Source organism: Oncorhynchus tshawytscha, linkage group LG14 (genome assembly GCF_018296145.1).
Source record: "Oncorhynchus tshawytscha isolate Ot180627B linkage group LG14, Otsh_v2.0, whole genome shotgun sequence".
Lineage (NCBI taxonomy): Eukaryota > Metazoa > Chordata > Actinopteri > Salmoniformes > Salmonidae > Oncorhynchus > Oncorhynchus tshawytscha.
The window spans coordinates 9,408,289-9,431,410 of NC_056442.1; the positions used below are offsets into that span (position 1 = coordinate 9,408,289).

At 43.9% G+C, this 23,122-nt stretch overlaps 1 protein-coding gene across 1 annotated transcript in view; it reads right to left on the reverse strand.

The window, feature by feature from the left end:
* Positions 1-23,122, reverse strand: part of LOC112266494 (pinopsin-like) — a 31,402-nt gene that overhangs the window by 2,928 nt on the left and 5,352 nt on the right. The window contains exons 2-3 of the mRNA XM_024443993.2: positions 3,784-4,109; positions 71-304 (exon numbers count right to left, since the gene is read on the reverse strand). Of these exons, the coding sequence (XP_024299761.1) occupies positions 71-304; positions 3,784-4,109 (560 nt within the window). The remainder of the gene's footprint in view (positions 1-70; positions 305-3,783; positions 4,110-23,122) is intronic.

The following is a 23,122-nucleotide window of genomic DNA, read 5'->3' on the forward strand; positions in this document are numbered from 1 at the left end:
ACGTCTTTCACATCAACGTAACGAAGGAGAGGTGAGTAGAGGACACATTTTTGGTTTAGGTTCTGCTCACCTGTTTGTTCATGAGTATATAGATGAGGGGGTTGATGACTGTGCTACTCTTAGCCATGATGGAGGGCACCACGGTCAAGATGGGGGTGATGAGGCCCGGGTGTCCAAAGGTGGCCATCATGGCGATCACGCCGTAGGGCATCCAGCACAGCAGGTAACACACCACCGTGGTGATCACCATGAACAGGATGTGGAACTCTCTCCGCCGCGCTGCCGACTTACGGATCCGCCCCACCTGAGAGGAAATTATCATGCATAAATGTATGTGCTGAGAGGCCGAGGACGTAGAAGGACATACAAGGTCTTGTTACAATACTTAAGAGAAATGTAATTTCCTTCCTTCACTGCTTAGGCTAATCAATGTTTACATTTGTATTTTATATAAAAGCCTCCTTTCCCTCGACATAGGTTGATCGGTGTCATACTTCACCTACACTTTAAAAAAATCATCCTTCCTTGTAACAGGATAATCACTGTTTTAATAAAGACTTCCTTCCCTAATTGACTTTAAAAAAGGCTAAGTGATCTGACAGGACTGGATGAGTGAAGCAGGGTTTCCAGTTCACTACCTTTTACTTATCCTGTCATGTCACATCAGTTATTGCTTGAACTTCCAGGAAGGAGGAGCGCTTTTTAAAAACTATTCTAACAGGGCTACGCTTTAATCACGCAAGTCGAAACACTTAGTCTCATTACCAGGCCAAACTTCAAACCTGTCTGATCTGAGTATTCTGAAACACCTGTAGCCATAAAATCCATCCCAGCTGAGAAAAAAAGTCACACTAGGCAACTGCCTAATTATCTAGTCACAAGATGCTTTCTTAATAGGATATCAGTCTTAATTGCAGTGTAAGAAAGGGAACCAAGTGTTCATTTTTTTTTTTTAAAGGATACTCCATCTGTCCAACGAACACTGCCTTAATCATGTAAAAGTAGTGTTCAGTTTCTCTCTTTGCGCACACTCTTCTCTCAATCCTACCAATCTGTAACCACCAACTTCCTTTCCATGCATCTCAGTCTACAGACCACTGAAGACAGGGCATCTTTCTACAGGAAGTCCATATGAAGAAGTAGTACTGGGTGCATATTATGTGTCTATATATACATACAGTGGGGCAAAAAAGTATTTAGTCAGCCACCAATTGTGCAAGTTCTCCCACTTAAAAAGATGAGAGGCCTGTAATTTTCATCATAGGTACACTTCAACGATGATAGACAAAATGCGGGGAAAAAATCCAGAAAATCACATTGTAGGATTTTTAATTAAATTATTTGCAAATTATGGTGGAAAATAAGTATTTGGTCACCTACAAACAAGCAAGATTTCTGGCTCTCACAGACCTGTAACTTCTTCTTTAAGACTCTCCTCTGTCCTCCACTCGTTACCTGTATTAATGGCACCTGTTTGAACTTGTTATCAGTATAAAAGACACCTGTCCACAACCTCAAACAGTCACACTCCAAACTCCACTATGGCCAAGACCAAAGAGCTGTCAAAGGACACCAGAAACAAAATTGTAGACCTGCACCAGGCTGGGAAGACTGAATCTGCAATAGGTAAGCAGCTTGGTTTGAAGAAATCAACTGTGGGAGCAATTATTAGGAAATGGAAGACATACAAGACCACTGATAATCTCCCTCGATCTGGGTCTCCACGCAAGATCTCACCCCGTGGGATCAAAATGATCACAAGAACGGTGAGCAAAAATCCCAGAACCACACAGGGCGACCTAGTGAATGACCTGCAGAGAGCTGGGACCAAAGTAACAAAGCCAACCATAAGTAACACACTACGCCGCCAGGGACTCAAATCCTGCAGTGCCAGACGTGTCCCCCTGCTTAAGCCAGTACATGTCCAGGCCCGTCTGAAGTTTGCTAGAGAGCATTTGGATGATCCAGAAGAAGATTGGGAGAAAGTCATATGGTCAGATGAAACCAAAATAGAACTTTTTGGTACAAACTCAACTCGTCGTGTTTGGAGGACAAAGAATGCTGAGTTGCATCCAAAGAACACCATACCTACTGTGAAGCATGGGGGTGGAAACATCATGCTTTGAGGCTGTTTTTCTGCAAAGGGACCAGGGTGACTGATCCGTGTAAAGGAAAGAATGAATGGGGCCATGTATCGTGAGATTTTGAGTGAAAAACCTCCTTCCATCAGCAAGGGCATTGAAGATGAAACGTGGCTGGGTCTTTCAGCATGACAATGATCCCAAACACACCGCCCGGGCAACGAAGGAGTGGCTTCGTAAGAAGCATCTCAAGGTCCTGGAGTGGCCTAGCCAGTCTCCAGATCTCAACCCCATAGAAAATCTTTGGAGGGAGTTGAAAGTCTGTGTTGCCCAGCAACAGCCCCAAAACATCACTGCTCTAGAGGAGATCTGCATTGAGGAATGGGCCAAAATACCAGCAACAGTGTGAAAACCTTGTGAAGACTTACAGAAAACGTTTGACCTCTGTAATTGCCAACAAAGTGTATATAACAAAGTATTGAGATAAACTTTTGTTATTGACCAAATACTTATTTTACACCATTATTTGCAAATAAATTCATTTAAAATCCTACAATGTGATTTTCTGGATTTTTTTTCTACTCATTTTGTCTGTCATAGTTGAAGTGTACCTATGATGAAAATTACAGGCCTCTCATCTTTTTAAGTGGGAGAACTTGCACAATTGGTGGCTGACTAAATACTTTTTTGCCCCACTGTATATAGATGCAGCATTATGTTATTCATATTGTGGGCAGATAGCCCATTAGCTGTTCTATAAATACATGACTGTGAACATGCAAGTGTGATTTGGCAGTTAAACTGCAGGATTACCACTGTGGTAGTATGTGCAATTAGACACTTGAATGGTAGCCTAACAATGGATGGTAGCTGCTACCAACTCAGTGTTCTTGTGGTTAGTGTCTGCCCTGAGATTGTGAGGTTGAGAGTTTGATCCCCGGCTGAGTCGTTCCAAAGACAGTAAAAATGGGACCCGGTGTGTCTCTGCTTGGCACTCAGCATGAAGGAGATCGATTGGAGGCAAGGCCTTGTGATAGACTAGCATCCTGTCGGCGAGATGTACACCAAGCTGCCTCGTGCTACAGAAGAAGGAGAGCTGTTTTGGCTCGCTTGTGCAAAGATACTTACTCATGGTGCTTAGTCCTCTATAATTCAGTGGTGACCGTGCTAGTAATCAGCAATACATTGACTTTGCGGGGCTAGCTGGGTTCACTATCTTAATGTATGTCAAACAAATTATTACTTAAACACGGAAGGGTGGAGACACCAGATAACGCTGACTGGGAGAGCGAGATATCACTAGGCAGTGCTTCAGCATTCTACCCAATAACTGACAGTTTTAACACTGCAAGTCTTTCTGATTATCAGTGGTTTATCAGCAGGTTCAGACCCTGACACAACATGCTGATCTGGGGCTTTGCATGAGTAAACTTGACTCTCCTCTGCTCAAGCCTCACTTCTATTGATGTTTTATTGACGAAAACACACACACGTGCAAATGCACCCATCCATGTTGGGTTTTAGGTACTGTAAACACCTACCACTTCTTCACAGGTAGATGATTACAGTTATTCAGAATAAGAAGTTTGCGTGAAGAATAGCGAATAAACAGAATATGTGCAGGCAAACATTGCTTGGTGTGTTTTGATTGATATCAAGCCATTTTTCATTTGAACCCATGTGGATAGGTGGGACAGCTCACCTGTTTGACAGCGTAGAGCAGCCTCCCGTAGCAGTAGACCATGACCAGCACAGGCAGCCCCAGACAGAAGATGAACAGGCAGATGATGTAGGAGTGAGATTGGGGAGTCTGGGATGTCCAGGTGACCGAGCAGCTGGTCCCGGCCCCCTCCAGGCCATAACTACTCCAGCCCAGCAGGGGGGGCACTGTCCAGAACAGGGAGTAGAGCCAGGAGCCCGCCACAGCCAGCAGAGGCTTGCGGTAGTCGGGGGCCCGCTTGTTGTACACGGTTAAGGTGCTGTAGCGGTCATAGGAGAGGAAGGCTAGCGAGATTAGCGACACAATTCCTGAGAGATGGATAGAGAAAGAGAGGGAGGTAGGGAGAGAATGAGAGAGAGAGAGAGAGAGAGAGAACAAGAGGGATGGTGGTATACCGTGATTACCCATTACATGGATTATTGTGAGACAGTCACTGAGACAGATTGTGGTGCACTGGCAGGCTACCCTTGAAAACAGACTAACTTCATGCGTTCTGTTTGGCTTTTCTAAACTGAGCCTTAATACCCAAGTAAACAATCACTTTTGAAGGGGGAACATGTGAAATTCCCTATTTTATGCAGCTATTTTAAGCAGCCCCATGAACACATCAGAGTGTGCATTACAGCAATGAAGAGGAATATTGCAGCCCCTGCAATTATGAAAACAATACTGTAGGTTTCAGTTACATTTTGAAAGCAAACTGCCTTCAGTAGTCTAAGTTCAGCGGGATCTGTGAGAAGTTGTGCACTGTGTTATGTTATCACATAGGAGTGACAAGTCCAGTAATCATATGCATATGGTTCTCTATACTGGATTTCTACACTCTTAGAAAAAAGGATTCCAACAAAACCCCTTTTTGGTTCCAGGTTGAACTATTTTGGGTTCTGTGTAGAACTCTCTGTGGAAAGGGTTTTACATGGAACCCAAAAGGGTTCTACCTGGAATCAAAAAGGGTTATCCTATGGGGACAGCCGAAGAACCATTTTGGGTTCTAGATAGCAGGTTTTACCGGATAATTCTTTAATTTAGCCACTTAAAACCCCCAAATATATCTTATCACTTCAAGGGCAATATCATATGACGCTTGTACTGTATGTGTACGTGCAAACCATCTCAGCCTCCAATATTTATGGTGCAATAGTTTGTGTCAGGGGGCTAGGGTCATGCTGTTATATGTGGAGTATTTCTCCTGTCTTATCCGGTGTCCTGTGTGAATTTAAGTATGCTCCCTCTAATTCACTCTCTTTTTCTCTCTCTCTCTCTTTCTCTCGTTGGACCTGAGCCCTAGGACCATGCCTCAGGACTACATGGCCTGATAACTCCTTGCTCTCCCCAGTCCACCTGATCATGCTGCTGCGCCAGTTTCAACTGTTTCAACAGCAGGCAGGGCTAATGGAACCCTGACCTGTTCACTGGACGTGCTACCTTGTCCCATACCTGCTGTTTTGGACTCTCTACCGCACCTGCTGTCTCTAACTCTGAATGATCGGCTATGAAAAGCCAACTGACATTTACTCCTGAGGTGCTGATCTGTTGCACCCTCTACAACCACTGTGATTATTATTATCTGACCCTGCTGGTCATCTATGAACAGAGTTCCTCTGTGGAGATGGGAGAATCTTCCAGAAGGACAACCATCTCTGCAGCACTCCAACAATCAGGGCTTTATGGTAGAGTGGCCAGACGGAAGCCACTCCTCAGTAAAAGGCACATGACAGCCCGCTTAGAGTTTGCCAAAAGGCACCAAAATGACTCTCAGTCCATGAGAAACAAGATTCTCTGGTCTGTTGAAACCAAGATTGAACTCTTTGGCCTGAATGCTAAGCGTCACGTCTGGAGGAAACCTGGCACCATCCCTACGTTGAAGCAGGGTGGTGGCAGCATCATGCTGTGGGGGATGTTTTTCAGCGGCAGGGACTGGGAGACTAGTCAGGATCGATGGAAAGATGAACAGAGCAAAGTACAGAGAGATCCTTGACGAAAACCTGCTCCAGAGCGCTCAGGACCTCGAACCCAATGAAACATCTCTGGAGAGACATGAAAATAGCTATATAGCAATGCTCCCCATCCAACCTGACAGAGCTTGAGAGGATCTGCAGAGGAGAATGGAGAAACTCCCTAAATACAAGTGTGCCAAGCTTGTAGTTTCATAAACAAGAAGACTCAAGGCTGTGATCGCTGCCAAAGGTACTTCAACAAAGTACTGAGTAAAGGGTCTGAATACTTATGTAAATGTGATTTCAGTTTTTTTTATTGTTTATTGATTAGCAACAAAAACATTGTTTTTGCTTTGTCGTTATGGGGTATTGTGTGTAGATTGATGAGAGAAAAAATAAATTCAATCAATTTTAAAATAAGGCTGTAATGTAACAAAATGTGGAAAAAGTCAAGGGGTCTGAATCATTTCAGAATACACTGTATGTAGCCTACCTGCACTGTGCTCTGGGAATCCCTCTCCACTGACTGAATTATACCACAGAAACAAGCTTAGTGAAGTGCGAGCGATTTTTCTTTGAAGCTAAAGTACAAGTACATGCTTCACAGATCACATGACTATGCAAATAGCAATTCCCAACAACTGAAATGGTATAGAATTAATCTAGAGTAAAGGCCCCTGACGGGGCTTGTTATTTATTTTTTTCACCTTTATTTAACCAGGTAGGCAAGTTGAGAACAAGTTCTCATTTACAATTCTTACTTGGCCAAGATAAATGCAAAGCAGTTCGACACAAACAACAACACAGAGTTACACATGGAGTAAAACAAACATACAGTAGAAAAATGAGTCTATATACAATGTGAGCAAATGAGGTGAGATAAGGGAGGTAAAGGCAAAAAAGGCCATGGTGGCGAAGTAAATACAATATAGTAAGTAAAAAATATAAATAAATAAATAAAATAAACACTGGAATGGTAGATTTGCAGTGGAAGAATGTGCAAAGTAGAGATACAAATAAATGGGGGTGCAAAGGAGCAAAATAAATTAATAAATAAATACAGTAGGGGGAGAGGTAGTTGTTTGGGCTAAATTATAGATGGGCTATGTACAGGTGCAGTAATCTGTGAGCTGCTCTGACAGCTGGTGCTTAAAGCTAGTGAGGGAGATAAGTGTTTCCAGTTTCAGAGATTTTTGCAGTTCGTTCCAGTCATTGGCAGCAGTAAACTGGAAGGCGAGGCGGCCAAAGTATGAATTGGTTTTTGAGGTGACCAGAGAGATATACCTGCTGGAGCGCGTACTACAGGTGGGTGCTGCTATGGTGACCAGCGAGGTGAGACAAGAGGGGACTTTACCTAGCAGGGTCTTGTAGATGACCTGGAGCCAGTGGGTTTGGCGACGAGTATGAAGCGAGGGCCAGTCAACGAGATCGTACAGGTCGCAGTGGTGGGTAGTATATGGGGCATTGGTGACAAAACGGATGGCACTGTGATAGACTGAATCCAATTTATTGAGTAGGGTATTGGAGGCTATTTTGTAAATGACGTCACCGAAGTTGAGGATCGGTAGGATGGTCAGTTTTACAAGGGTATGTTTGGCAGCATGAGTGAAGGAGGCTTTGTTGCCAAATAGGAAGCCAATTCTAGATTTAACTTTGGATTGGAGATGTTTGATGTGAGTCTGGAAGGAGAGTTTACAGTCTAACCAGACACCTAGGTATTTGTAGTTGTCCACATATTCTAAGACAGAACCGTCCAGAGTAGTGATGTTGGACGGGCGGGCAGGTGCAGGCAGCGATCGTTTGAAGAGCATGCATTTAGTTTTACTTGTATTTAAGAGCAATTAGAGGCCACGGAAGGAGAGTTGTATGGCATTGAAGCTCGTCTGGAGGGGTCCAAAGAAGGGCCAGAAGTATACAGAATGGTGTCGTCTGCGTAGAGGTGGATCAGAGACTCACCAGCAGCAAGAGCGACATCATTGATGTATACAGAGAAGAGAGTCTGTCCAAGAATTGAACCCTGTGGCACCCCCATAGAGACTGCCAGAGGCCCGGACAACAGGCCCTCCAATTTGACACACGGAACTCTATCAGAGAAATAGTTGGTGAACCAGGCGAGGCAATCATTTGAGAAACCAAGGCTATCGAGTCTGCCGATGAGGATGTGGTGATTGACAGAGTCGAAAGCCTTGGCCAGTTCAATGAATACGGCTGCACAGTATTGTTTCTTATCGATGGCAGTTAAGATATCGTTTAGGATCTTGAGCGTGGCTGAGGTGCACCCATGACCAGCTCTGAAACCAGATTGCATAGAGGAGAAGATATGGTGGGATTCGAAATGGTCGGTAATCTGTTTGTTGACTTGGCTTTCGAAGACCTTAGAAAGTCAGGGTAGGATAGATATAGGTCTGTAGCAGTTTGGGTCAAGAGTGTCCCCCCCTTTGAAGAGGGGGATGACCGCAGCTGCTTTTCATTCTTTGGGAATCTCAGACGACACGAAAGAGAGGTTGAACAGGCTAGTAAATAGGGGTTGCAACAATTTCGGCAGATCATTTTAGAAAGAAAGGGTCCAGATTGTCTAGCCCGGCTGATTTGTAGGGGTCCAGATTTTGCAGCTCTTTCAGAACATCAGCTGCCTGGATTTGGGAGAAGGAGAAATGGGGAAGGCTTGGGCGAGTTGCTGTGGGGGGTGCAGTGCTGTTGACCGGGGTATGGGTAGCCAAGTGGAAAGCATGGCCAGCTGTAGAAAAATGCTTATTAAAATTCTCAATTATAGTGGATTTATCGTTAGTGACAGTGTTTCCTATCCTCAGTGCAGTGGGCAGCTGGGAGGAGGTGTTCTTATTCTCCAAGGACTTTACAGTGTCCCAGAACTTTTTTGAGTAAGTGTTGCAGGAAGTAAATTTCTGCTTGAAAAAGCTAGCCTTGGCTTTTCTAACTGCCTGTGTGTATTGGTTTCTAGCTTCCCTGAAAGGTTGCATATCACGGGGGCTGTTTGATGCTAATTCAGAACAGCATAGGATGTTTTTGTGTTGGTTAAGGGCAGTCAGGTCTGGAGACAGCCAGGGGCTATACCTGTTCCTGGTTCTAAATTTCTTGAATGGGGCATGCTTATTTAAGATGGTGAGGAAGGCATCCTCTACTGACGGGATGAGGTCAATGTCCTTCCAGGATACCCCGGCCAGGTCGATTAGAAAGGCCTGCTAGCTGAAGTGTTTCAGGAAGCATTTGAAAGTGATGAGTGGAGGTCGTTTGACCGCTGACCCATTACGGATGCAGGCAATGAGGCAGTGATCGCTGAGATCTTGGTTGAAAACAACAGAGGTGTATTTAGAGGGCAAGTTGGTTAGGATGATATCTATGAGGGTGCCCGTGTTTACGGATTTGGGGTGGTACCTGGTAGGTTCATTGATAATTTGTGTGAGATTGAGGGCATCAAGCTTAGATTGTAGGATGGCTGGGGTGTTAAGCATGTTCCAGTTCAGGTCGCCTAGCAGCACGAGCTCTGAAGATAGATGGGGGGCAATCAGTTCACATATGGTGTCCAGAGCACAGCTGGGGGCAGAGGGTGGTCTATAGCAGGTGGCAACAGTGAGAGACTTCTTTTTAGAGAGGTGGACTTTTAAAAGTAGAAGTTCAAATTGTTTGGGTACAGACCTGGATAGTAGATCAGAACTCTGCAGGCTATCTCTGCAGTAGATTGTAAAACCGCCCCCTTTGACCATTCTATCTTGTCTGAAAATGTTGTAGTTCGGAATGGAGATTTTGGTGGTCTTCCTAAGCCAGGATTCAGACACGGCTAGAACATCCGGTTTGGCAGAGTGTGCTAAAGCAGGGAATAAAACAAGCTTAGGGAGGAGGCTTCTAATGTTAACATGCATGAAACCAAGGCTATTACGGTTACAGAAGTCATCAAAAGAGAGCGCCACGGGAATAGGAGTGGAGCTAGACACTGCAGGGCCTGGATTCACCTCTATATCACCAGAGGAACAGAGGAGGAGTAGGATAAGGGTACGGCTAAAAGCTATGAGAATTGGTCATTTAGAACGTCCAGAACAGAGAGTAAAAGGAGGTTTCTGGGGGAGATAAAATTGCTTCAAGGTATAATGTACAGACAAAGGTATGGTAGGATGTGAATACAGTGGAGGTAAACCTAGGTATTGAGTGATGATGAGAGAGATATGGTCTCTAGAAACATCATTGAAACCTGGTGATGTCATCGCATGTGTGGGTGCTGGAACTGAAAGGTTGGATAAGGTATAATGAGCAGGGCTAGAGGCTCTACAGTGAAATAAGCCAATAAACACTAACCAGAACAGCAATGGACAAGGCATATTGACATTAAGGAGAGGCATGCTTAGTCGAGTGATCACAAGGGTCCAGTTAGTAGTGAGGTTGGTTGGGGTAACGGCGATTCAACCTGTTTTGCTACCTGACAACTTTACGGTTTTCACTTTTTAATTACCGTTCATATATTTATTTATTTTTTCCTCAACTTTTTCAACTTTTTCACTCCGGACGCTTTATCTGGACACGATTCGTCAGGACCTCCAACAGCCGAAGCTAAGTAGTAACATTAACATGATGCCTTCTAATTAACATGATGCCTTCCAGACTCCCTCTGCCTACCCAAGGACGCCAGAGGACAAAAATCATTTAACCACCTAACTGAGGATCTCAATTTAACCTTGCGCAATACCCTAGATGCAGTTGCACCCCTAAAAACTAAAAAAAAATCTCATAAGAAACTAGCTCCCTGGTACACAGAAAATACCCGAGCTCTGAAGCAAGCTTCCAGAAAATTGGAACGGAAATGGCGCCACACCAAACTGGAAGTCTTCCGACTAGCTTGGAAAGACAGTACCGTGCAGTACCGAAGAGCCCTTACTGCTGCTCGATCATCCTATTTTTCTAACTTAATTGAGGAAAAAGAACAATCCGAAATTCCTTTTTGATACTGTCGCAAAGCTAACTAAAAAGCAGCATTCCCCAAGAGAGGATGACTTTTACTTTAGCAGTGATAAATTCATGAACTTCTTTGAGGAAAAGATTATGATTATTAGAAAGCAAATTACGGACTCTTCTTTAAACCTGCGTATTCCTCCAAACCTCAGTTGTCCTGAGTCTGCACAACTCTGCCAGGACCTAGGATCAAGAGAGACGCTCAAGTGTTTTAGTACTATATCTCTTGACACAATGATGAAAATAATCATGGCCTCTAAACCTTCAAGCTGCATACTGGACCCTATTCCAACTAAACTACTGAAAGAGCTGCTTCCTGTGCTTGGCCCTCCTATGTTGAACATAATAAACGGCTCTCTATCCACTGGATGTGTACCAAACTCACTAAAAGTGGCAGTAATAAAGCCTCTCTTGAAAAAGCCAAACCTTGACCCAGAAAATATAAAAACTATTGGCCTATATCGAATCTTCCATTCCTCTCAAAAATTTTAGAGAAGGCTGTTGCTCAGCAACTCACTGCCTTCCTGAAGACAAACAATGTATACGAAATGCTTCAGTCTGGTTTTAGACCCCATCATAGCACTGAGACGGCACTTGTGAAGGTGGTAAATGACATTTTAATGGCATCGGACCGAGGCTCTGCATCTGTCCTCGTGCTCCTAGACCTTAGTGCCGCTTTTGATACCATCGATCACCACATTCTTTTGGAGAGATTGGAAACCCAAATTGGTCTACACGGACAAGTTCTGGCCTGGTTTAGATCTTATCTGTCGGAAAGATATCAGTTTGTCTCTGTGAATGGTTTGTCCTCTGACAAATCAACTGTAAATTTCGGTGTTCCTCAAGGTTCCGTTTTAGGACCACTATTGTTCTCACTATATATTTTACCTCTTGGGGATGTTATTCGAAAACATAATGTAAACTTTCACTGCTATGCGGATGACACACAGCTGTACATTTCAATGAAACATGGTGAAGCCCCAAAATTGCCCTCGCTAGAAGCATGTGTTTCAGACATAAGGAAGTGGATGGCTGCAAACTTTCTACTATTAAAAACTCGGACAAAACAGAGATGCTTGTTCTAGGTCCCAAGAAACAAAGAGATATTCTGTTGAATCTGACAATTAATCTTAATGGTTGTACAGTCGTCTCAAATAAAACTGTGAAGGACCTCGGCGTTACTCTGGACCCTGATCTCTCTTTTGAAGAACATATCAAGACCATTTCAAGGACATCTTTTTTCCATCTACGTAACATTGCAAAAATCAGAAACTTTCTGTCCAAAAATGATGCAGAAAAATTAATCCATGCTTTTGTCACTTCTAGGTTAGACTACTGCAATGCTCTATTTTCCGGCTACCCGGATAAAGCACTAAATAAACTTCAGTTAGTGCTAAATACGGCTGCTAGAATCCTGACTAGAACCAAAAAATGTGATCATATTACTCCAGTGCTAGCCTCTCTACACTGGCTTCCTGTCAAAGCAAGGGCTGATTTCAAGGTTTTACTGCTAACCTACAAAGCATTACATGGGCTTGCTCCTACCTATCTCTCTGATTTGGTCCTGCCGTACATACCTACACGTATGCTACGGTCACAAGACGCAGGCCTCCTAATTGTCCCTAGAATTTCTAAGCAAACAGCTGGAGGCAGGGCTTTCTCCTATAGAGCTCCATTTTTATGGAACGGTCTGCCTACCCATGTCAGAGACGCAAACTCGGTCTCAACCTTTAAGTCTTTACTGAAGACTCATCTCTTCAGTGGGTCATATGATTGAGTGTAGTCTGGCCCAGGAGTGGGAAGGTGAACGGAAAGGCTCTGGAGCAACGAACCGCCCTTGCTGTCTCTGCCTGGCCGGTTCCCCTCTTTCCACTGGGATTCTCTGCCTCTAACCCTATTACAGGGGCTGGGTCACTGGCTTACTGGGGCTCTCTCATGCCGTCACTGGAGGGGGTGCGTCACCTGAGTGGGTTGATTCACTGTTGTGGTCATCCTGTCTGGGTTGGCGCCGCCCCCTTGGGTTGTGCCGTGGCGGAGATCTTTGTGGGCTATACTCAGCCTTGTCTCAGGATGGTAAGTTGGTGGTTGAAGATATCCCTCTAGTGGTGTGGGGGCTGTGCTTTGGCAAAGTGGGTGGGGTTATATCCTTCCTGTTTGGCCCTGTCCGGGGGTGACCTCGGATGGGGCCACAGTGTCTCCTGACCCCTCCTGTCTCAGCCTCCAGTATTTATGCTGCAGTAGTTTATGTGTCGGGGGCTGGGGTCAGTTTGTTATATCTGGAGTACTTCTCCTGTCCTATTCGGTGTCCTGTGTGAATCTAAGTGTGCGTTCTCTAATTCTCTCCTTCTCTCTTTCTTTCTCTCTCTCGGAGGACCTGAGCCCTAGGACCTGAGCTCCAGGACTACCTGACATGATGACTCCTTGCTGTCCCCAGTCCACCTGGCCATGCTGCTGTTCCAGTTTCAACTGACCTGAGCCCTAGGACCATGCCCCAGGACTACCTGACATGATGACTCCTTGCTGTCCCCAGTCCACCTGGCCATGCTGCTGGTTTCCACCTGACTGTGCTGCTGCTCCAGTTTCAACTGTTCTGCCTTATTATTATACGACCATGCTGGTCATTTATGAACATTTGAACATCTTGGCCATGTTCTGTTATAATCTCCACCCGTCACAGCCAGAAGAGGACTGGCCACCCCACATAGCCTGGTTCCTCTCTAGGTTTCTTCCTAGGTTTTGGCCTTTCTAGGGAGTTTTTCCTAGCCACCGTGCTTCTACACCTGCATTGCTTGCTGTTTGGGGTTTTAGGCTGGGTTTCTGTACAGCACTTTGAGATATCAGCTGATGTACGAAGGGCTATATAAATAAATTTGATTTGATTTGATTTGATTCAGACAGCTAGCCGGGCCATCGTTAGCTAGCTAGCGTAGGACGGTGTTCTGTTTTTAGCCACTTCGTGCGTTTCCGTTAGTAGATTAGTGGGGTTCCGTGTGGTAGATGGGATCAATCCAATTGGCAAAATGGATATAATAATAGTCAAGAAAAAGAAAGCAGAAAGCAGCCGATAAGACAGCTAACGATTAGCGGGCCGCAGATGGCCATTCAGGTAACGTCGCGACAGAGGAGCCAGTTGGATAACTCCCTCGTGCAGATAACGTCGGTAGTACCGTCGTGAAGGCCCGGTGGGGCTCCGCATCGGCAGTAAAACGGGTCCGGATAGGTGATTGTAGCCCAGGAGTGGTTGATGGAACTCTTCAGCTGGCTAGCTCCGGAATAATTGAAGTTTGCTCCGGGACTGACGTAAGCCAATAGTCACACGGATAGCAGCTAGCTAGCTGCGAGATCCAGGTGTAAATGTTCAGAGCTTTCGGTTGAAATCCGTGGATATGGAGAGAAAAATAGGTCCAGTATATTCTGGTCTGAGTCGCGTTGTACAAAACTGGCGATAGCTTTTCGAGCTAAAGGATAGAGGATGACCATCAACCGTGGTTAGCTAAATACTAACGTTATCCAGTAAACTGGCTAGCTTCTGGCTAGCTTCTGGCTAGCTCCTGGTTAGCTCCTGGCTAGCTTTTGGCTATCTTTTGGCTATCTTTTGGCTAGCACCTGGTTAGCACCTGGTTAGCTTCTGGTTAGCTTCAGGCTAGCTTCTATTGTGGATTTCAGATTTGAGGTAAATAATACTTTTTTTTTTTAATTGGTGAGGCGGGTTGCAGGAGAGCGTTTTGAAGTTGAGTTTTTGGAAAAGAAAATATATAAAAGATATGCGAAGAAAGATTTTAATATATATATACACAGGACACGACAAGACGAGGACAAAGGACGTCTGACTGCTATGCCATCTTGGACACACTATGTTTACACATCACATATCAACCAAATGAGAAATTAAAGGAGAAAATACCTTTTCCGCTCATATATTTTCTCACCATCACGGCAAGTTATGAGTTGTGAGTGTGACTGCGGTATGTGTGTATAGGGGTGTTAGGGGTGGGCTGAAATGACGCATTTGCTGCAAATGAGTCATTCCATCACTCCACATATTCCACTGTAATTACTGCGCTATCAGATATGATTTCATTGACATCTGATCAAGTGGTTCATATTATGCATTTGGAATAAGACACTGGGAAATGCCTGCAGGGTATTAGCAACATGTACATATGGCTTAATCAAATCCCAAAGTTGAGCAACTGAAGTGTCAAAATCCCTCTAATTCACTACTGATACTCCTATCACTGCCACCAATAACGTAGGTCCATTATCTGTCACAACCTACCCAGAACCGATTCCAGTGAATCACACAATGGAAAATGTCACACGATGCTCTCCCGGCTGTGAACGCTTGCTTTATCCATCAGTTACATAACCTGTCTATGCTAATGACAACTATTTACAGAGCCCAATCAGGAACCCCCTATGATCCTCCAGCCCCATGTATAATGAAGACACACACACACACACAGATGAGTAACAAACCCCCTGTCACGGTTACCCTGTCCAGCCAAGAGGACAGTAATCAGCCCAAACTGACTCATCTCTACATGCAGTGGCATGCACACCCATCTTAATCAACTCTCTCTGTCTTCAGGCTCTTCACACACACAACCTCCAGGCACCAACAATTCATATTCATGTAATATATTGTATGTTAATAGAAAAACATGTCAATCATAATTCTAGGTAACAGAAAAAAATATTAAATTATAATTCTAGGTAATAGAAAAAAATATTAAATTATAATTCTAGGTAATAGAAAAAATATTTCATTATAATTCTAGGTAATAGAAAAAATATTTCATTATAATATGGCCAATCATTTTGAGAAATTGATAATTGTTTTGGACAATTGGACATTATAATGGTAATGTTATGTCAATGTATAGGTCTTAAAGTTGAAGTCATTGAATAGAAATATACATTTTGCTTGTATATTGTAGAAGATTAACCATACAGTTCATCTAGGTTCTATAATTTGTTTTTGGAGCGGTAACTGGAAAGCCAGGTGTCGATATCGACAGTATTCATTATCTACATATACCCCTTGGCCAAATCATCCCCCAACATGCTCTCCAATTCCACTGCTAAACTGATGACACACAAATCTATGTTCAATCCAAACCTACCTCTGACCCCCCCACCATCACGCATCAGCTGTTTAAAATAAATAAAATCGTGGTTAAGCTCAAACTTTCTGAAAACTCAAAATCGGCACCTTACAAATCCTCGCATGGCTTGGCCCCCTCCTGTCTCTCTGACATGCTACACATCTATACCCCCATACGCAGCCTTCCATCCATCCTACGCTTCATGGGGGATCGCGCCTTCTCTCTCTGGAACTCTCTCACCACTGAACTTCCTGAGTTCGGACTCCATCCGAATCTCCAAAAACAACCTTTTCAGAATAGCATTCAGCCTATAGCGTTTTAAACCGTCTAGCTCTTTTTTTTTTCTACCTATCGGGTTACAGAGGTCTTTCAAGTAGCCTCTCGATTTGAACTGCCTTCGTGAGCTTGACATTGTTATTGCTGTTGTTTCTGTTTTCCCCCATGTATTAATTATCTTGCTATTTTTGGGGTGCCTTTGTGGTAATGCACTTTGCTTTTAGTATTGTCGTGTTTATTTAGGCTATTTTATGTTTTACTCTGTATGTGTCCCTAGGTATTTTCAAAGGCACACATACAAGGTATTATTCTCATTATATAAGATGCTGTTGCAAATGAAAACGTTGCTGTAGGAAGCTGCCGAGGCTGTTGCTTTAATAAGGACCTCTGAGCCCCGACGGGTCATCTTTCAACATAAGTTTACTAATTTATCGAGGGGTGAGAAAGCGATGTGAAATTCAGAAACAGCCTTGGCTTAGCTCTGTAGCTCAAAACAGTGGGCACATGCTGCATGCCTGTCATTACAGATTGGATATTCAATCTACTCCATTCCACTCCCCAGTAATATTTCTTTGACTCAATCAGTGTAAGGCACAGAATCACACTCCCTCCTTCGAGGACCAGAGGGCGGAAAAGACGCTACAGCAGCAAGGCCAGTGATTGGCTCTTCCCTCTGGTTGACCCCTAGGGGAGCCGACCTGTCAGTGCAGATGAGGAAGCGGCTGAGTTCATCCATGTACTTTAACCCTCTTCCCTCCACCAAGAGACTAGAGAGACAGTCAGACTCAGACCATGGTCCGTTTATCATGCCCAGGTTTCTCATATGCCAATATTCCATATTGAATTCCATTTAGAAATCGCATAGGAGTCCCTGATTGTATATATTTTCCCTCTTGAGAAACACCCCTGCCCAATTATGCATGATGAATTTCCCGAGGTTTTCATCGATTTATTTGCCCTTTCATTTTTTAAATTTGGTATCTCATCAACCTCTGGGTATCAGAATGTAACTATCTCAACATCATTATTTTCTATAAATAGATCAACAAGAAACAGTGAACCAATATCAATAACTTACCAAACTATAGTATGCATGAGAGCATCCAGTAACTCACACAGACTGAATATTTGTGATACATATATCAGTGGGCATTACATATATTCTTAATATATAATTCAATTAGATGTATGGAGTCACAAAGGATGTACAGTGCCTTCGGAAAGTATTCAGACCCCTTGACTTTTTCTACATTTTGTTACGTTACAGCCTTCTTCTAACATTGATTAAATGTTTCATCAATCTACACAATACTCCATAATGACAAAGCAAAAACAGGTACTTTTTTTTGTTGCTAATTTATACAATTTAAAAAAAACTGAAATATCACATATACATAGGTATTCAGACCCTTTACTCAGTACTTTGTTGAAGCACCTTTGGCAGTGATTACAGCCTCAATTCTACTTCGGTATGACGCTACAAGCTCGGCACACCTGTATTTGGGGAGTTTCTCCCATTCTTCTCTGCAGATCCTCTCAAGCTCTGTCAGGTTGGATGGGGAGCATTGCTGCATGGCTATTTTCAGGTCTCTCCAAAGATGTTCGATCGGGTTCAAGTCCGGGCTCTTGCTGGGCCACTCAAGGACATTCAGAGACTTGTCCCGAAGCCACTCTTGGCTGTGTGTTCTTAGGGTCATTGTCCTGTTGGAAGGTGAATCTTCACCCCAGTCTGAGGTCCGGAGCGCTATGGAGCAGGTTTTCATCAAGGAGCTCTCTGTACTTTGCTCCGTTCATCTTTACCTCGATCCTGACTAGTCTCCCAGTCCCTGCCGCTGAAAAACATCACCACAGCACGATGTGTCACAGTAGGGATGGTGCCAGGTTTCCAGACGTGACACTTGACATTCAGGCCAAAGAGTTCAATCTTGGTTTCATCAGCTCAGAGAATATTGTTTCTTATGGTCTGGGAGTCTTTAGGTGCCTTTTGGAAAAATCCAAACGGGCTGTTGTGCCTTTTACTGAGGAGTGGCTTCTGGCTGGTCACTCTACCATAAAGGCCTGATTGGTGGAGTGCTGCAGAGATGGTTGTCCTTCAGGTTCTCCCATCTCCACAGAGGAATTCTAGAGCTCTGTCAGAGTGACCATCGGGTTCCTGGTCACCTACCTGACCAAAGCCCTTCTCCCCCGATTGCTCAGTTTGGCCAGACGGCCAGCTCTAGCCAAATTTGACAGTTTATGTTATTTTTTATTGAAGGAAAGCTTATAAATTGCTTTCAGTACTTCATGGACATTTGCATTGCATAGCGGTGGGTGCAATGTAACAGCGGCAGCCTATCAGAAGAGTTGGGTGTGTGGCCTGTTGTGGGGCGTGGCTTTCAATTGGTTATTTTTGGCCACCCTTGCGAGTGAATTCCATTCCAGGTAGTGTGTTCTGTATTTTTTTGTAATGATTATATATTTACTGCCAGCACGAAATCTTAAACGATATCTGTGTACAAACTGTGATACTAAAGAAATGGTCACAATTTGGTTAAAAAAAGTATTATTTAAAGAAAGTGTTTTGAGTTATGGAACAAACTTAATACAGTATCTTGACTCCCGGGAAATGTATTTAATTGTTTGGAACCCAATTGCAGAAAATCTGATAATTCTGGAGTGAAAAATCGACTTGGTAAAATGTTGTGATATATTAGTAGTTATGTTATTTATTAGGTTTAACCAAAGGGGAAAAGTAAGTTGAGTGTTGAAAGAAATAGGTTGCAACTTGAAATCTAGGTTTTTTATTAATCAAATACACTGCTCAAAAAATAAAGGGAACACTAAAATAACACATCCTAGATCTGAATGAATGAAATATTCTTATGAAATATTTTTGTTCTTTACATAGTTGAATGTGCTGACAACAAAATCACACAAATATTATCAATGGAAATCAAATTTATCATCCCATGGAGGTCTGGATTTGGAGTGACACTCCAAATTGAAGTGGAAAACCACACTACAGGCTGATCCAACTTTGACGTAATGTCCTTAAAACAAGTCAAAATGAGGCTCAGTAATGTGTGTGGCCTCCACGTGCCTGTATGACCTCCCTACAACGCCTGGGCATGCTCCTGATGAGGTGGCGGATGGTCTCCTGAGGGATCTCCTCCCAGACCTGGACTAAAGCATCCGCCAACTCCTGGACAGTCTGTGGTGCAACTGTGGTGTTGGTGGATGGAGCGAGACATGATGTCCCAGATGTGCTCAATTGGATTCAGGTCAGGCAGGAACTGCTGACACACTCCAGCCACATGAGGACTAGCATTGTCTTGCATTAGGAGGAACCCAGGGCCAACCGCACCAGCATATGGTCTCACAAGGGGTCTGAGGATCTCATCTCAGTACCTAATGGTAGTCAGGCTACCTCCGGCGAGCACATGGAGGGCTGTGCGGCCCCCCAAAGAAATGCCACCCGACACCATGACTGACCCACCGCCAAACCGGTCATGCTGGAGGATGTTGCAGGCAGCAGAACGTTCTCCATGGCATCTCCAGACTCTGTCACGTCTGTCAAGTGCTCAGTGTGAACCTGCTTTCATCTATGAAGAGCACAGGGCGCCAGTGGCGAATTTGCCAATCTTGGTGTTCTCTGGCAAATGCCAAACGTCCTACACGGTGTTGGGCTGTAAGCACAACCCCCACCTGTGGACGTCGGGCCCTCATACCAACTTCATGGAGTCTGTTTCTGACCATTTGAGCAGACACATGCACATTTGTGGCCTGCTAGAGGTCATTTTGCAGGGCTCCTCCTGCTCCTCCTTGCACAAAGGCGGAGGTAGCGGTCCTGCTGCTGGGTTGTTGCCCTCCTACGGCCTCCTCCACGTCTCCTGATGTACTGGCCTGTCTCCTGGTAGCGCCTTCATGCTCTGGACACTACGCTTACAGACACAGCAAACCTTGCCACAGCTCGCATTGATGTGCCATCCTGGATGAGCTGCACTACCTGAGCCACTTGTGTGGGTTGTAGACTCCGTCTCATGCTACCACTAGAGTGAAAGCACCCCCAGCATTCAAAAGTGACCAAAACATCAGCCAGAAGCATAGGAACTGAGAAGTGGTCTGTGGTTACCACCTGCAGAACCACTCCTTTATTGGGGGTGTCTTGCTAATTGCCTATAATTTCCACATGTTGCACAACAGCATGTGAAATTTATTGTCAATCAGTGTTGCTTCCTAAGTGGACAGTTTGATTTCACAGAAGTGTGATTGACTTACATTGTGTTGTTTAAGTGTTCCCTTTATTGTTTTGAGCAGTGTATAACGGTTGGCATTGAATCATATATTTGGTTTCAACAAATGTACTTTTTTTCAATTGAGAAAACCTAACTCATTTACTTGTAAAAAATGTTAGGGTTGTACAGTGTACAGTGTACATACTTCCTTCTACACACGTACATCGTTCTACATTTGTATGTCATTCTACGTACATACAGTCACTTTGGTTTTAAATCTAAAGCAGTCATTACACCATGCTTTGAACCATGATGACTTGTGTAATCTCATCTCCCAATCTCCCGCCATCTCCATCCCATGTTAGTTTATTTCTGTGAGAGTTCTTCCTACACTCCAAAAGATCCTCCTCTCCTCACAGCATGTTCTAATCTTCAAAGATCTTTTTAATCATGTCTATCAGCGCCCCTCCAGATTACTCTCGAAACAGAGATTTGGGCCCTGCCACACTTGAGCACAGAGAAAAAAGAAGCCGCATTCCACATAAAGAAAAATGTCTATGGTTGTGCAGATGTTTGTGGATCCCTTCTTCTGTTTGGAGGCTGTTTTTTTTTGGAGAATAGACATAAAAGTTTGCGGTTGTAGTCTATTTTAGGAGAAGAGTAGATGTTCGGGAGCTGTTTTTGCTTCAGACCTCCATTTTAGCTACTGCTGGGTAGCGGATGGTCGGGAGGCCAGGTTCGGAATGAGGACCCCAAGCAACAGCTGTAACCCATTACGTAGCTATCTGCCAAGGGCACAATGACTCTGCATGGAAACCTCTCTTTAATTTAACTACCCAAGATGCTTCAGAGGCCCAGGACATCTGTTAATTATTCAACAGTAGTAGCCACAAAAAGTCTAAATTATTGAACATTATATTATGTGAAAATGCAAGGTGTGTCCACTTTTCTCTAAGTAAAGTTCCTACATCTGTATTGACTGACCACTGCAGTGCAGTTTGTGTGCACGTATTCTGCAGAGGGTTTCAACTGCGCACAGTATGGCACATAGAAATTTAATATAATTACTTTTCCTGCTTTACTTTGTGGCCGCTGGTCCACCCACCACGGTACATTGACTTCAATGGAGATGCCGGTTCTAGTAAGTTTATTTCTATGGTATCCCACCACCCACAACCTGTGGATGAGTTAAGCTCTGAGCACTGAGAAACAGGGAATGGATGGAGAGAGTGGGTGGGGCTGACTTTGTGCTCGGTGTGGTGTGACTAACAGAGGGAGAAATGTCTTGGTATTTCAATGCCATTCACAGTTCACACACCATCCTGCAGATTCCATCTCAGAAGTTGAGGTCACCTTGGTGGTCCAATGGTGACAGCCCTCGGAGAGGGGGCTGGATGGCAGTTTTTTTTTGCCATGGGAGTAGTATATGGATATGTCCCTTTCACTGTGCCATTGTGGAATGGGCCGCTGTTCTGTAGAACTCACACCTATAGTGGGAAATTTTGTCCACTAAAAGGACAGGGTGTGAAATGAAAGTGGTTTGGAGTTCCTGGATTCTGGAACACCATGTACTGCACCCAATTAAATTAACATAACACTTTGACATGAACACTTCTATGCTCCAATAGAGGGAAGCATTGGTATACTCCAAATTGCAGTAGTGTAACCCTTCTCAAATACTCATATTCAAATCAAAATCACATTTTATTTGTCACATGTGCCCAATAAAACAGCTGTATACTGCTCAAAAAAAGTGCTAGAACCGAAAAGGATTATTCGCCTGTCCCCATAGGAGAGCCCTTTGAAGAACCCTTTTTGGTGCCAGGTAGAACCCTTTTGAATTCCATGTAGAACTAGAGCTGGGCGATATGGCAAATAAATGATCATGATATATATATTTTTTGTCATTCGATAACGATAATAATCACGATATTAATCAAATCATGTTTAAAAAGGGTCATTTCTGCTTCAGACTCAAGAATGCCTGAACAAACCCAAGGCTTTAATGTTTCTTAATTATTGTCAGAAGTAGAACTCACAAATAACATTTTAACTTGTAAACCCTTACAAGTCATGAGCAAGATTTTTTTTTTTTTTTTTTAAACAAATAGTGCAAGTCAATATGCATTGTAACTGTTAGCCTAACGGCACATCACAGTTGAAGTTGGGGTAGGTGTTGTCTGACAAGTTACAAGCAAGAAAAACAAGTCTGTCTACAAGTTGACATCAACGCTATTATGCTCCAATAGAGGGAAGCATTGGTATACTCCAAATTGCAGTAGTGTAACCCTTCTCAAATACTCATATTCAAATCAAAATCACATTTGATTTGGCTTTAAAGCTGCCCTATGGCAGGTCACTATGAGGGGGAGCTGGTCGCAGGAATGCACAGGTAGCGCTTTGCCAGGTGGAGGACTTTGGGAAAGTGTTTTGGATCTTCCACCAGTCCAGTGGATTGGTTTCACTGTCGGCATCAGGAGACTGAAGGTAGCAGCTGAGTTCCTTTTCTACCAGCTGGATTTCAGTGAGACCTGTGGTAGTGGAGAGGCTTCTTGAAAAAAACTGCCCAGTGACTTTCTCTTTTTAGCTGTCAGTTGTGGTGAAGCAGCAGCAACGTCTCCCTGTGCTGGGCTTGGGTTTTCATGTCCCTCATTGACTATCTCTGAGACAGCTCTTGCTTTATTGTGGCCCACCTTCTCCTCTTTGATGTAATGTGTTTTAAACCGAGGGTTGACCAACGAGGATAAGTCCAGGAGGTCATCATATTTCTCCTTCAGATAGTCCAAGACTATAGTTTTGATGGTTTGGGTGAGCTCTGTTTCTATAC